At 43.6% G+C, this 14746-nt stretch overlaps 1 protein-coding gene across 1 annotated transcript in view; it reads left to right on the top strand.

Moving 5' to 3' along the window:
* The window catches only part of MYO15A (myosin XVA), a 106115-nt gene that overhangs the window by 68265 nt on the left and 23104 nt on the right, over nucleotides 1-14746 (top strand). Inside the window, exons 43-51 of the mRNA XM_066577864.1 lie at nucleotides 4286-4401; nucleotides 4493-4611; nucleotides 4888-5029; nucleotides 8625-8736; nucleotides 12013-12087; nucleotides 12358-12563; nucleotides 12668-12837; nucleotides 13128-13200; nucleotides 14406-14478. Of these exons, the coding sequence (XP_066433961.1) occupies nucleotides 4286-4401; nucleotides 4493-4611; nucleotides 4888-5029; nucleotides 8625-8736; nucleotides 12013-12087; nucleotides 12358-12563; nucleotides 12668-12837; nucleotides 13128-13200; nucleotides 14406-14478 (1086 nt within the window). The remainder of the gene's footprint in view (nucleotides 1-4285; nucleotides 4402-4492; nucleotides 4612-4887; nucleotides 5030-8624; nucleotides 8737-12012; nucleotides 12088-12357; nucleotides 12564-12667; nucleotides 12838-13127; nucleotides 13201-14405; nucleotides 14479-14746) is intronic.

The following is a 14746-nucleotide window of genomic DNA, read 5'->3' as shown; positions in this document are numbered from 1 at the left end:
TAAAGTTACTCTATCGGCCAAACCTGCAAATCTCTGCAAGAGAGATACGTGGTTGTGTAATATACAATAGCACATCAGCCGCATACAAAGACATTTTGTACTTTTTGGGCCCTATTGAGAGACCATGCACAGTGGTGTTCTGTCTCACCGCCACGGCCAAATGCTAGACAGCGGGCAACCCTGCCTAATTCCATTTGCTATTGAAAATGGGGGTGACAGAATCGCGTTAGTCCTCACCCGTGCTGTAGGTCTGTTGTAAAGGGCAAAAATCTTCCCCATCACCCCTGGTCCCAAGCCAATCTGCTCTAGCGAGGCCCTTAGGAAACCCCAATGCACACGGTCAAAAGACTTTGCAGCGTCTAAAGATATTATACATAATGGGGTCTTTTGTTCCTTTGCGTTTTTTATCAGGAGGACCACCCTATTGGTGTTGTCCCTCGCCTCCCGTTCCCCCATGAACCCTACCTGATCTCCATGTATTAAAGATGGAAGGATAGCACCTAATCTATTTGCCATGCATTTAGATCAGGGATGTCAAACTCATTTTCACCGAGGGCCACATCAGCCTTATGGTTGCCTTCAAAGGGCCGATTCTAATTGTTAATTGTAAGACAGTATAGTAAAAGTTAAACCCATAGTGGCCCGTCTGGTAATAAGGTCCCCCATAGTGGCCAGTGGCGCACACTAATATACATATATATATATATATATATATATATATATACACACACACACATACACACAGACGCACACTATTATACACATACATGCACACAGACGCACACACATATACGCACGGGCACACACACACACTATATATATATATATATATATATATATATATATATATATATACATATACACATACATACACACACACGGACACTTCTGCATTTTTATACACATTTTTATACTTACCTGCATCCAATATGGTCCCACTGACAGATATACCGGCTGCTCTCAGTTCTTCTTGGGGCCCTCCTGCGTACTTGGGCCCCTGATGTCTCCCCAGGCCTGCAGCCATGAACAGAGATAGGGCCGGTGAGAGGAGGCCAGCGCTGACCAGGCTCACCCTGCAGCTGCTCCTCCTCAGCGCCGCTCTCCTGGCTGCAGGGATCATGTTCTCTGCACTCCCCTTCCCTCCTCCGCGGCCGTTGTCAGTCTGCTATCGGCACTCCTCTATTACTGTCTGCACTAGACAGAACAAGCCGAGAGAAGATCACCTACTGACAGCAGCACAGAGGTGAGGCAACTTTGTGCACAGCCGGCCGGGTCACAGAAAATGAGGCGGCGGGCCGGATTCGGCCCGCGGGCCTTGTGTTTGACACCTGTGATTTAGAGGATAGTTTAACATCTCCATTAATTAATGAGATCGGTCTATAACTAGCGCATATAGATGGATCCTTTCTCCGGCTTTGGGATAACTGTAATTAGTGCGGATAAAGACTGATCCGGGAATGGGGAAGATGGAGATATACTGTTCAATACTTCTGTAATAAAGGGTATTAGCTGTTCCCCAAAAGTTTTATAAAAGCGGGGAGTGTACCCGTCCGGACCCGGGCTTTTCCCTGCTGGGGTTCCCTTAATGACCTCCACTACCTCTTCTACTGTGAAATCATTCTCTGAGGAGGGTTTAATCTCTGCTGAAATAGACGGTAGAGGGTTCTCTTCAACATATTCTTTTAATATCCAGCTGATCTAGAGGCAGCTCAGAGTATAGTCCTTGTATATTGTATAGATCTTGATAGGATTTCTGAAACTGCCCCGAGATGAGTGTTGGGTCATCACTTAGTATTCGCAGGCAACGTTCTGGGGTGTAAATGCCTTGCTAGTGGTCGGCTACATTTATTGGCATATTCAGAAGCATATTTTTTGATATGCTGTCTGTATTTGGTGTACTTTTGTCCAGGAGGGCCTTAAGCTCCAGCCTAGTAGTAATAAGTTAATTCAGCCTGTTAGGTGTTTCTTGGCTTTGTGGGCCACCTCTAAGTTTCGTATTTTGGCTAGTAAATTAACCGCTGTAGCTGAATTCTCTTTTTTTAACCGGGATCCATGTTTGAGCACCCCTTGAAAGGGAAGAGAAGTCGGATCACTAGAATGGTCCCCTACAAAGTTATCTATAGTCGAACAACTCTCCGCAGCGCATACTGAGTCGTGCAATAAATTCTCAATTAGCCTCCATGAGCCGGAATGTCCAACCATTCCCGGGGATCTCTAAAAATAGAGAGACCGGTGCGTGATCCCACCACACAAGACTAACTATGGTAGAAGATGGATGCCAAGTAAGGGCATGGTGGCTCAGTAAGAACAGGTCTATCCGGCTGTAAGAATTGTGCGCATGCGAAAAGAAAGTGTAGTCTTTATCCTGGGGATGTAATATTCTCACACGTCTACTAGTTGTGCGTCGTGTAGATGTTGCTTCATAGCTCGAAGATGTGACTTCGGGAGGCGACCATGTTTATATGAGGAGTCAATCTGCCCCCATCACAAATACAATGGCAATAGGCTTTCCTTCTGGACCCTCCTCTCCTCTGGAGACCCCACTATCCCCATATTCACTAGTCTGTAAGTGGATTTATGGCGATCCCCAAATGACTACACTAAAAACCCTAAGAACCACATACCTTGGTGTTGACTGTGGGCTGATACTAATATATAAGAATACCAGCACCGAGGAATTATTATCAGCATATGTACACTGTGACTTCACCAGCAGAATAGTGAGTGCAGCTCTGGAGTATAACACAGGATGTAACTCAGGATCAGTACAGGATAAGTAATGTATGTACACAATGACTCCTCCAGCAGAATAGTGAGTGCAGCTCTGGAGTATAACACAGGATGTAACTCTGGATCAATACAGTCACTCCACCAGCAGAATAGTGCCTTAGGGGGCCCATAAGACCTCTCTTCTCCATATTGGGAGCCCAGTACTATGAAAAAGCATTATAGTTGGGGGCCCTGTTACAGATTTTGCATCAGGGCCCAGAAGCTTCAAGTTGCGCCTCTAATGTACACAGTGACTCCACCAGCAGAATAGTGAGTGCAGCTCTGCAGTATAAAACAGGATGTAACTCAGGATCAGTACAGGATAAGAAATGTATGTATACAGTGACTCCACCAGCAGAATAGTGAGTGCAGCTCTGGAGTATAATACAGGATGTAACTGAGGATCAGTACAGGATAAGTAATGTATGTACACAGTGACTCCACCAGCAGAATAGCGAGTGCAGCTTTGGAGCATAATACAGGATGTAACTCAGGATCAGTACAGGATAAGTAATGTATGTACACAGTGACTCCACCAGCAGAATAGCGAGTGCAGCTCTGGGGTATAATACAGGATGTAACTCAGGATCACTAAAGGATAAGTAATGTATGTACACAGTGACTCCCCCAGCAGAATAGTGAGTGCAGCTCTGAAGTATAATACAAGATGTGACTCAGAAGCAGTACAGGATAAGTAATGTATGTACACAGGGACTCCACCTGTGAATTTATGAATTTATGAATGGGTGAGTGAGAGCTGCCTCTGATTGGTGAGGGCTGTGACCAATCAGAGGCAGTCCATTCAGCAGGCGGAGATTTTAAATCCCCGCCTGCTGAATACTACAGAGAGCAGTTCAGGAGAACTGCAGGCCGGACGCAGCTGAACTCCGGCTGCAGGAAAAGAGTGAGTATACTTTTTTTTTTTTTTACACATTCTCAGGATGGTTTTCAGGGAAGGGCTTATATTTTAAGCCCTTCCCCAAAAATTCATCCAGCGCTTGCCGGCAGCCCATTGCTTTCAATGGAGCCGGCTGTATTGCCGGCTCCATTGAATTCAATGGGCGAACATCGTTCTCCTCTGCCACAGCTGTGGCAGAGGATAACGGGCAGCGCTGGGCCGTTTCGCTAAAAACACTGCTAGGTGCAGATTTTTCAGTGAATCGTCGGCCCCGGTCACACGATTTGCAGATGCGCATCCGTTATGTGATCCGCAAATCGCGGGAAAAAACGCCCGTGTGACTGAGGCCTAATAGTGAGTGCAGCTCTGAAGTATAATACAGGATGTGACTCAGGAGCAGTACAGGATAAGTAATGTATGTACACAGTAATGTATGTACACAGAGCTGCACTCACCAGCAGAATGGTGAGTGCAGCTCTGGAGTATAATACTGGCTGTAAATCACATTGGTGCTCAGGGTGTTGTGATTTCCCTTCATCTATTTAACACTGTTAACAATGGTGAAATTTTCTGCCTTCCCTACTTGTAGAATAACACTTGTAGCTTTGATATCCACAGTGGAGTACAGGGTGGATTCTGTTAACGCCATTGCAGATGACATGGTGAAAAAAAAGGTTGTGACTGCTGCCCGGGAGGAGTGGGAAGTGTATTTCTCAAGGCTTTTCCCGGCTGCTGTAAGTTGCTCTACCAATAAGTATGGCATGTTTCTTTAAGATGTCAATATTGCTTCAAAGATTTCACTGGCAGCTCCCTTTTCTCCTGTAGGGCAGTGTTGGCACCGGTGTACAGATTCTTGGGGTTTCTCATACTGGAATAAAGCTCCTGAAGATGCTGAAAAGTGGAGGCAACACCCCGGAACAGCTGCGAGTCCTGAGGAGTTACAGGTATGTGGGAGCTGAGCCTCATACAGCTTTACAAACCCGTATTGTCCATCACCACTAGGGGGCAGTACAAGACAGAAAAGTTTGGGCTGCTCTCTCAAGTTACTTCCTTGGAATCGGTTTTTGGACACTCTGCTGTACACGTCCAAGAAGCTGATTGATATGTTAGAAGTTAATGGGGGCTAATGGCTTATATTTACCTTCTTAGAAATCCAAGACATAATCCATTCCCAAGAAGTGATGTCTTTTGATGATTCTTTTTTCACTCTCTCCACACAGTTACACGGATATCATGTTTGTCACCGTTCTCTCCAAGAATATGCTGGAGTTTAACTTGACCAATGAGAAGCTTATACTTTTCTCATCAAGGTCCAGCCAGGTGAAGAGCTTTGTAGATTGCTTCTTAATGGAGCTCAAGAAGGTGAGTGTCAATACATCTTAAGATGCCGAGTGCAAGTCTCGGAATAGGATTGTTATCAATGGTCCATCAACTATAATGATCACAAACACTGAGGAGGTCTGAGTATAGATATCAAAAGCATGATACAAGCTGGAGGTCTGTTACAATGTGCAAGAAATTCTCTGTGAGGTTAAACAGAGCAAGCTTAGAAATCCCTATCCTCCTCCTGCACTCCAGGCTGATGGCTCTAGCCTGCACTGGCATACTGTAACATACAAGGGGTCCAACAAGTAACTATTGGGCCCCATAGCAAAACTTTTAACGGGGCCCCACTTCACCATAACTACCTTCAGTAGTAAGTTCAGAAAATGAAAACCGTATTCACAGTGTTGGATCAATACACATAGTGATGTCAAAGTAAAGGGCAGGTTCACACGAACGTAACTTAATAGCGTATTATGGGCGCGTAATACGCGGTGAATGGAGTCAATAAAAGTACATTGATTAATCCATTCACACTTGCGTATAAAATGCACATAAAAAAAAGAACGCAGCAGGTTCTATTTTACTGCATATTACACACGATAGAGCCCTATTGTTCTTTATGGCCGTGTAATAAACGCTGTATGTATGCAATTACATTGCATATGTGCTGCGTTTCTGCGCCACTACACTAAGCGACAGCGGGAATTTTGTTTTAAAGAAACAAGTCCCACTGTGTATGACAGTGTGCGTAAGATACGCTATCATGCACCGTCTGTAATCGCTGCCGTGCGCGGCAATACACCGGTTCACACTGCGGTAAAATGCTGCATTATACACACAGCGTTTTACATCACGCCCGTGTGCTTCAGGCCTTAGGAGGGTCAGCATAACCACAGCTCTCTCCAGACTGTGTCACATACTATACACTTGGCATCTCTTCTTTTTTTAATCAGATCATTTTATTGAAATTATAATTTTACTAAAATTGACCCTTAAGGGCTCATGTCCACGGGCAAAATAAGAATTAAAATCCGCAGCAGATTTTAACTCTTCTTCTGCCCGCGGATCCGCACCCCATAGGGATGCATTGACCACCCGCGGGTAGATAAATACCCGCGGATGGTCAATAAAAGGGATTTTTAAAAAAACGGAGCATGAAAAAATCTGGACCATGCTCCATTTTCATGCGGGTCTCCCGCGGGGACGGCTCCCACGGGCTTCTATTGAAGCCTATGGAAGCCGTCCGGATCCGCGGGAGACCTAAAATAGGAATTTAAAAGAATTTACCCATCCGGAGCGGACCGGGAAGGTCTTCTCTTCTTCACGGCCGCATCTTTCTTGCTTCGGCTCGGCGGATGTGCCCGGCGCATGCGCGCGGCACGTCGGCGACGTGCCGCAGCCGTGACGAGTTCATCCGCCGGCCGAAAAAGAAGATCCGGCCGTGAGGAAGAGAAGACTTTCCCCGCCCGCTACGGATGGGTAAATTCTTTTAAATTCCTATTTTCAGCGCTCATGTCCGCGGGGCAGGAGGGACCCGCTGCAGATTCTCCATGTAGAATCCGTAGCGGGCCTGATTTTCCCTGTGGACATGAGGCCTTAGTTCCTATATATTTACACTTACATGAACATAATGTACAGAACATTTCCCCACCCAAACAATATATTTAAACATAAGTATACATAAATGACTCATATCTTCCATCATCCCCAATGAAGCCTACTACACATATACAACAAAAAAAAACAACATTAAAGACTAATTCTCCTCCACCTTCTTACCTTCTCCTCACCTCCTCCTTTATATAACTCAATACAACCAACACTCATGATTGACTACCGATTTTATATACCAGACCATCGTCCCCAAATGTCCTCAAACTTAAACAATCTAAACTTTTATATATCCCCCTCTCCAAAAATATAACCTCCTTATACCAAAGTCTCCCACTATTAGGGAGGCAGGCTGCATCAAGCAGGCAGTAATCCGTTTCCGTGTCTGGCATAGAGTTCCCTGAATTCCCAGAACAGCATGCCCATTAAACCCATCAGCAATACCCAATATGCAAAATCTGGGGTAAAGCCAATGTCAACAAGATATATATATCTCCAATACTCTACTCCAAAATGTACATAGTTTTACACAGCCCCAGTCCATGTGCATCATCAGTCTACACCTCAGACAGTCTGAGTTTAATGTAATACCCATATGAAACAACTTTAAAGGTGTGCAATAAACTCTATGTACTAAATATAATTGTGATACCCATTGACTTTCAGATAAGGATAACATGGGTATCGTAAGCCACACTGCGGCCCATTTATCTTCACTAATTTCACCTAGATCTTTCTCCCATTTTTCTCTTGCCTTTATTGGAAATTGCTATGAATAATAAGAACTGATCTGTCTATATAAATAAGATATTATACCCTTCTTAGAACACAAAGGGCGTTGGACTGTAAGTACAGACACTGTCCGGGCTTGAGCAGCAAACATATGCTGCAATCCTTTGGAATTGCCAGCCCCCCAGACCTTTACCCCCTTGTAAGGTCTCCAATTTAATTTTAGCTGATTTATTATTCCACAATAAGCTCAATAATTGTATGGAGTCTAAAAAATGTGATGGAATCCAAACCGGAGAGTTTTAAAGTATATAAGGGAGTTATGGCATGAAAACCATTTTAATAAGATTTCCTCTGCCAATTATCGATAATGGGAGATGATTCCAAACCTTGACCTTGTCCTCAAACGTTCGTACCAATGGAAGCAAGTTAGCAGAAATAAAATCCTGAGGTCTAGAAGATACCACAATTCCAAAATATTTGAATTCCTTCACTATTTGTAATTACATTTGTTCCAACGGAAAGTCTGCCAGAAAAGTGTTTATGGGAAGAATTACGGATTTCCTCCAATTAATAGCAAAACCTGACATCCTGCCAAATATATTAAAGGGCCCATAGATTTACTCACATCCCCCAAATACAGCAACAAGTTATCTACATACAGTGAAACATCTTCCTCAATTTTTTCATACTGCAATGCAACTATATTGGGTGATTGTCTTTATTAACCCAGCCAGGGGCTCGATTGCCAACACAAAGTGAAGAGGGGACAGGAGATACCCCTACCTTGTTTCCCTCTCTAACACCATCCTTCCAGAAATACAGTTGTTTGCCTCACTCTTGCCCCTAGCATTAAATCAAGCAATTTAGCCCATAACTTCTCAGCAAAGCCCATCGTATCAAGAACAGTCAAAAGCCTTGGCAGTGTCCAGTGAAAAAACAGCCCTGTCCTCCACGAACCCGATGATCCACCTGAAGATTCAAATATAATCTTTAATTAATAGCGGTTGATTTTTTTGACGTAAAGCCGGACGGATCATCATGTATTAAATAAGTCATAACTGAAAGTAATTTTTTTTTTCGCAAGTACCTTGGCTAAAATTTTTACATTTGTGGTCAATAAAGATATTGGACAATAAGAATCAGGAAGAGACAAATCCTTTCCCGATTCAGGATTTAAAACAATTGTAACATGTCTCCTAGATGATGGAGGTATGCCTTCATCAAGTCATTCATTAAAAACTATGTATTTTTTAGTAGGACTCCTATCTGTCTATCTTTGTGTTCTCAGGACTCCAACTACATGGTCGCTGTGCAAAATTATGTAACAGAAGACAAAAGTTTCTTGAGCTTCCATAAAGGAGATATCATTCGCTTGCAGCCTCTGGAAACACTGCAGAAAGGTCAGGAAAATTAGAGAACGTGAAATTTACTGACATACTGTATGTTTGTTTGCTGACTGCAGCTTCAAGATATCAGCCAATCAGGAGCCTGCTTTTTTATATTGGCACATGGCGGCTGTATACACATGTATACAGTAAGCTCCCCCTAGTGGTGGTTGCAGGTGGCCATAACAACTTCCATAACAATCGGACAGAGCTCCGACCTCTATGAAGATATACTGTGCTTTTTGGCTGTGGGCCCCCTGATGCTCTGCGTCAAATATATACAACTTTGTGCCATGTTCACACAGGGCTTATTTACTGCAACATTTTCATGTAGGTTTCTGCACCATTTAAACTAGCAGCAACTACCAGTCAGAAGCTTGGACACAACTTTTTATTCCTTGTTTTTTCTTATTTTCTACAATATATATTTACATTGAAGACATGAAAACTATGAAGTAACACATGGAATTAAAGGGGTTGTCCCGCGCCGAAACAGGTTTGTTTTTTTTTCAACAGCCCCCCCGTTCGGCGCGAGACAACCCCGATGCAGGGGTTAAACAAGAACACCGGACAGCGCTTACCTGAATCCCCGCGCTCCGGTGACTTCTTACTTACCTGCTGAAGATGGCCGCCGGCATCTTCTCCCTCGGTGGACCGCAGGGCTTCTGTGCGGTCCATTGCCGATTCCAGCCTCCTGATTGGCTGGAATCGGCACGTGACGGGGCGGAGCTACACGGAGCCCCATTGAGAAAAGAAGAAGACCCGGACTGCGCAAGCGCGTCTAATTTGGCGATTAGACGCTGAAAATTAGACGGCTCCATGGAAACGAGGACGCTAGCAACGGAACAGGTAAGTGAAAAATTTCTGATAACTTCTGTATGGCTCATAATTAATGCACAATGTACATTACAAAGTGCATTAATATGGCCATACAGAAGTGTATAGACCCACTTTGTTTCGCGGGACAACCCCTTTAAGTGGTAAACAAAAAAAGTGTCAAACCCAAATTTGTTTTATGTTTTAGATTCTTCAAAGTAGCGCCTTTTGCTTTGATGACAGCTTTGATGACACTCTTCATTCTCTCAATCGGCTTCATGGAATGGTTTTGTAACAGTCTTGAAGGAGTTCCCAGAGGTTCTGAGCACTTGTTGACTGTTTTTGCTTCACTCTGCAGTCCGACTCACCCCAAATAATCTCATTTGGGCTCAGAGTGCAGTTTTCGCTTGAAATGAGGATTTTAAGATGAACTTAAAATCCATTGTTCAGCTACTGGAGATAACGCAAATACCTTTATCTGTCAGTAGACCAGGGGCTGTTATCTCTGAGGGGGAGATAATATTGTATTCTGCTGACAACACCAAGGAGAACAATGCAGTTTTGCACACACCTGGGCATGTGATTAATCATGTGCTGGGCTTTGCAACATGGAGGCCCATTTACATGCAAATGAAGATGATAAAATATTAATGGCCATCAGTGGCCCTTAACACTTTATGCAAAAAGATCACTAAAACTTTCATTTGTTTGAAAGATTATATTTGCGTGTAAGTGGCCCTTTAAAGTTATGATGGACAGCCATATCTCTTTACTTATTTAAGTAAACTTAATTTTGGGTGACTACTTCTTGAAACTGATAGGAGAGAATGCCAAGAGTGCGTAAAGCTGTCATCAAAGGAAAAGGTGGCTACTTTGAAGAACCTAAAATCTAAAATATTCTGGTTTGTTTAACACTTTTTTGTTTACTACTTAATTCCATACTTGTTTTTTCATAGTTTTCATGTCTTCAATACGAATCTACATTGTTAAAAACAAAACAAAACAGGGAATAAAAAGGTGCATCCAAACTTTTAATTGATACCGTATTTTTAAAATCTCATTCTTTGCATTGCAAAGCATGACATCTGCTGCAAATTCGCAATGTTTCTGCGCCAAAATCTGCTGTGAACTTCCCGCCGTGGATTCACTGTGAATTTTCTACTGCGGTAAAACATCCGCAGTGGATCTCCAGCTGTAAACATACATTCAGGCCTCATTCACACAGCAGATTTGGCTATGGACTTGAAGTAGAATCCGCACCAACTCCACATCCTAATTGTCTTCCATGGATTGTAACACCCATTAATGCTATAAGGTACACGGCAGGGATTTTTTCCATGTGCAGATTTGAAATCTGCATACGGGATAAAAGTAAGTGATATTTCGCTTCTTGATACGGAATCCATGTTAGAAGAGCCGCACATCCACTATCCCAACAAAAGTAATTGGACATCTAAACAAGTAGTATTTATTCCCAATGTTAATGGGGCTCCTTTGGCCGTGATGACATTGGATACTCTCTGTGGCATACTTTCTACTAACGTCTGATACACTTTAGCTGGGATTTCTCTCCATTGTTCCTGAAAATGTTTGGCAAGTTCTCTCGAAGAAGATGGACGCTGTTCGTATTTCCTGATCTGACGTTCCAGTTCATTCCAAAGATGTTCAGGTAGGGACTCTGTGAAGGCCAGTCCAATCGTGGAGCATCCATATCCTCAAACCAATGTAAAACAGCGTTGGATGCGTGAGAAGGCACGCTGTTCTGTTGGAAGCATGGCCGACCATTCCCACATTGTCACATTACCACATTGTCAGCAGCACATTATTGTCTAGAATGTCAGGGTTCACCTCCATGGTCATGGTTCTTGTCACTACAACCAATGGACCGAGACCATGCCATGAAACACATCCCCAACCATAACAGATCCTCCACCATACTCAACTGTTGGTACAGCACACTCAGGTAAAAGGTGTTCCCCATTATCCTTCACACCCGGGTACATCGATCTGATGTGAAGATGCAGTAGTGTGATTCATCACTCCATAGAATGTTCTTCAATTGCTCAACCATCCAATAATGACGCTCCTTGCCCCATTGTAGATGGGCCGATGCATCTTATTTGAGAGAAGTGTATCAGACATTAGTAGAAAGTATGCCGCGGAGAGTATCTGATGTCATTAGGGCCAAAGGAGCCCCAATAAGTAGTAACATATGGAAATAAATACTACTTTTCATACTTGCTCTGGTGTCCATTTACATTTGGTAGGGTAGTGTAGAGTTCCCCCACTGAAAAAGGCTAATCCATAAATTTACAGTAACCTCAAATGAGTATTTCAGGAGGAATCCACACCGAAAAATCCGACAGATTCCCTGATGTAAATGCGGTTAAGGTCACTTATACACGGTAACTGTAGCATTCCATCTTTCTAACATTCTCTGTTCATGTTCATGCTGCATAATGGATCCTTACACAGGCCAGAACTACGGTTGTGTCGTTAGGAAGAAGGTGATGTATTTGGAGGAGCTAAAGCGCGGCACTCAGGATTTCGGTGGGTTCCTGTAGCATGTTCTATTCATCTGTTTACTCTGTTCTACTCTGAAAGTTGGTCTTTTGTGCAGATGGGGTCATTCTCCATGCGTGCAGCTTCCAGTATCTCTTCTTCTGAGTGGTGGCATGTGTAGATATGTCTTATTTTGCTGTGAATGTTAGGACTACATGATCAGCTATACTACATCAACGTCTAGCACGTAGCACTACCAAAGCCATCATAAAAATACCCAATCAACTGTAGACATCAATACAATCTCTTCTCACACAGGCTGGAAATTTGGGGCCATTCACGGCCGGGCGGGATTGTTCCCAGTTGAGTGTGTACAACCGGTAGCGGCTCCAGATTTTGTGAACCTTCCAGCTGACAGGAAAGAAGAGCCAAGAAATCGCCAGAGTCGAGCGGCGGCATCTGCGGCAGTGGCTGTAGCTGTGGCTTCAACGGCCGTGGCTCATGAGTTTGATAAGAAAACGGATGTAAGTTGGAAAAAAGTCTTTGGAGATCTGTAGTGCAGACATGTTTACCTTTGTAGTTGCCTCTTATAGTGGACGTTGTAGACAGCCATCATGCTTTTTTTCAGGGATCACCCACTCCAAGTGAATATGCGGAAAGTTTGGATGAATATACAGGGGCGGACACCTCTGAGATCATTCTACAGGGAAGTTCGTATAACATGGTGGAATTCGCCAAAAAGTATTTCCGAGAGGGTCAGAGAATGTTGGCGCAAGAGGAAGCGGCTAAGACGTCAGGGTAACCTCACCGTCCTTGTTTCCTAGGGCTATTGTGGCTGGTGGTGGGGTGTTCCTATGCACAGGAGCGGATGTATCCTATGTGCAACCTACATAGCTGCTCAACTATTAGTAGTTTGATGGTGGGACATGGGAAGGGGCTCAATGAGGAGCTATTAGAGAGCAAGGGACCTCCATACTGTTGTTGTACTGAGCCCCTTTGCCTGTGTCAGGCTCTACTTCTGCATGTACCATAACTTGGTCAGACTGAGCCAAAGTGTTAATAAATTAACTTTTTTCCTTTTATTCCAGAGAATCTTCTAAACAAGGATCAAAGAAAAGTCGAGAGTTCAAAGACCCGGGTGATATGATGAAATTCACCAAGGTGAGCTACAGAGGACTTGTCATATGGTATAGTCAGTGGGATTGGTTGCATAGCTCTGCAGCCATGACTCTTGAACTCAACCGTGTTCACTTTCATACAGGCTCTTCTAAAGTCTGATTCCTGATGCTGGGAATCTGTCAAGTGGGTGGTCCTACAGCTCATTGTCAGTGGGTGATATTGGGCTTGATTAACAGTAGGTGGTGTGGACCATCCACTTGACAGATTCACAGTGCTGGGAGCTGGACCTAAGAAGATCCATATGGGAGGATGAGGGTGAGTATCAAAAAAGGACAGGCGGCTATAAAGTCAACGAAGCAGAGCTATGTAACCAAACCTGCAGACTTTACCACTTGACAGATCATCTATAGCATTCACTTTTCACATGCATATATTCTTTCAGCCAGCTTATGTTCACATTGTAGAATTTCTGTAGCAGATACTCCACTGCAGATTTTGATGCAGATTTCATCTCCCATATTCAAAAAGATGAGATCCACAGTGAAAATCCATAGCATGACATGGCGTGGATATAAAATGTACACTGCAGGTCACTTTACGCTGCAGATTTTCTCAACAGCGTATGGATGGGATTTCCTGAAATCTCATCCACAAAGCCTAGACTGTAAGATGCTGCTGTTTTTCTGCAGCCATTTTCGCTGCATGTGAACATACCCTTGAAGGGGTTGTGTCAAGTTGCACAACCCCTACCATAATATAAGCCCTGGCATGAACAGCTGATCATGGCAAGTTCTCCTCCTGCAGCTCCGACAATCGGCTGGTTTTGCAGGGTAAAGCAATGGCCAACCAAACATTTTCCCTACAACAGTTGCTACAAGGGAAATGTAATATTACAGGGCAGCCATGTGAATGGCCATCTTGTATTACCAAGACAGCAGACAGGGTGATAGCTTTGCACATCTATGTAACTATAGCACAATCAGTGGACAATAAAAAGTTCTGCAACTTTCTAAAAAACTTTGTGTTTAACTTCATCACCATTTTCAGTAACTTGGCATACCATTCTGGAATAAAACCCCTATAGACCTAATACGTCTCACAGCTGAGTTTGCCATAATTGCCTTATATCAGTGATCTCAACTTATTGCTCTCCAACTGTTGCAAAACTACAGTTCCCAGCATGTCCAGGTTGGAGCCCTCAGTCTTACATGATTCTTGTATTAATGATGCTCTGTATGTCTCCCTAGAACCCCATACAGGAGTCACTTATTGAGTTCAGCGACAGCAGTATGAACAGAATCGCCTCCGAACTCTTCCTAGGTAAGAATAATTTCCAGTATGTGAAATTGCTCCATTATATGAAGTTATATACTAGCTGCATATTATTATGTTGGTCTCCAATTCATATCTTCACTTACATCATGTGCTCCGTATACACTGAATGGCTCCTTTATTAGAGACCCCCATCTAGTGGTGTTGCGCCTTCTTTGACCTTCAGACCCACAGCAATTTGTTGTGATGTAGATTCCGCTGGGTGATGAAATTGTCCTGCAAAAATATTGGCCCCTGCGGACAGGAAGCTTCTTGT

The sequence above is a fragment of the Eleutherodactylus coqui genome, chromosome 8 (genome assembly GCF_035609145.1).
Source record: "Eleutherodactylus coqui strain aEleCoq1 chromosome 8, aEleCoq1.hap1, whole genome shotgun sequence".
Lineage (NCBI taxonomy): Eukaryota > Metazoa > Chordata > Amphibia > Anura > Eleutherodactylidae > Eleutherodactylus > Eleutherodactylus coqui.
Note: the sequence above shows the minus strand (reverse complement) of the source record. Positions and strands in the feature narration are given on the sequence as shown.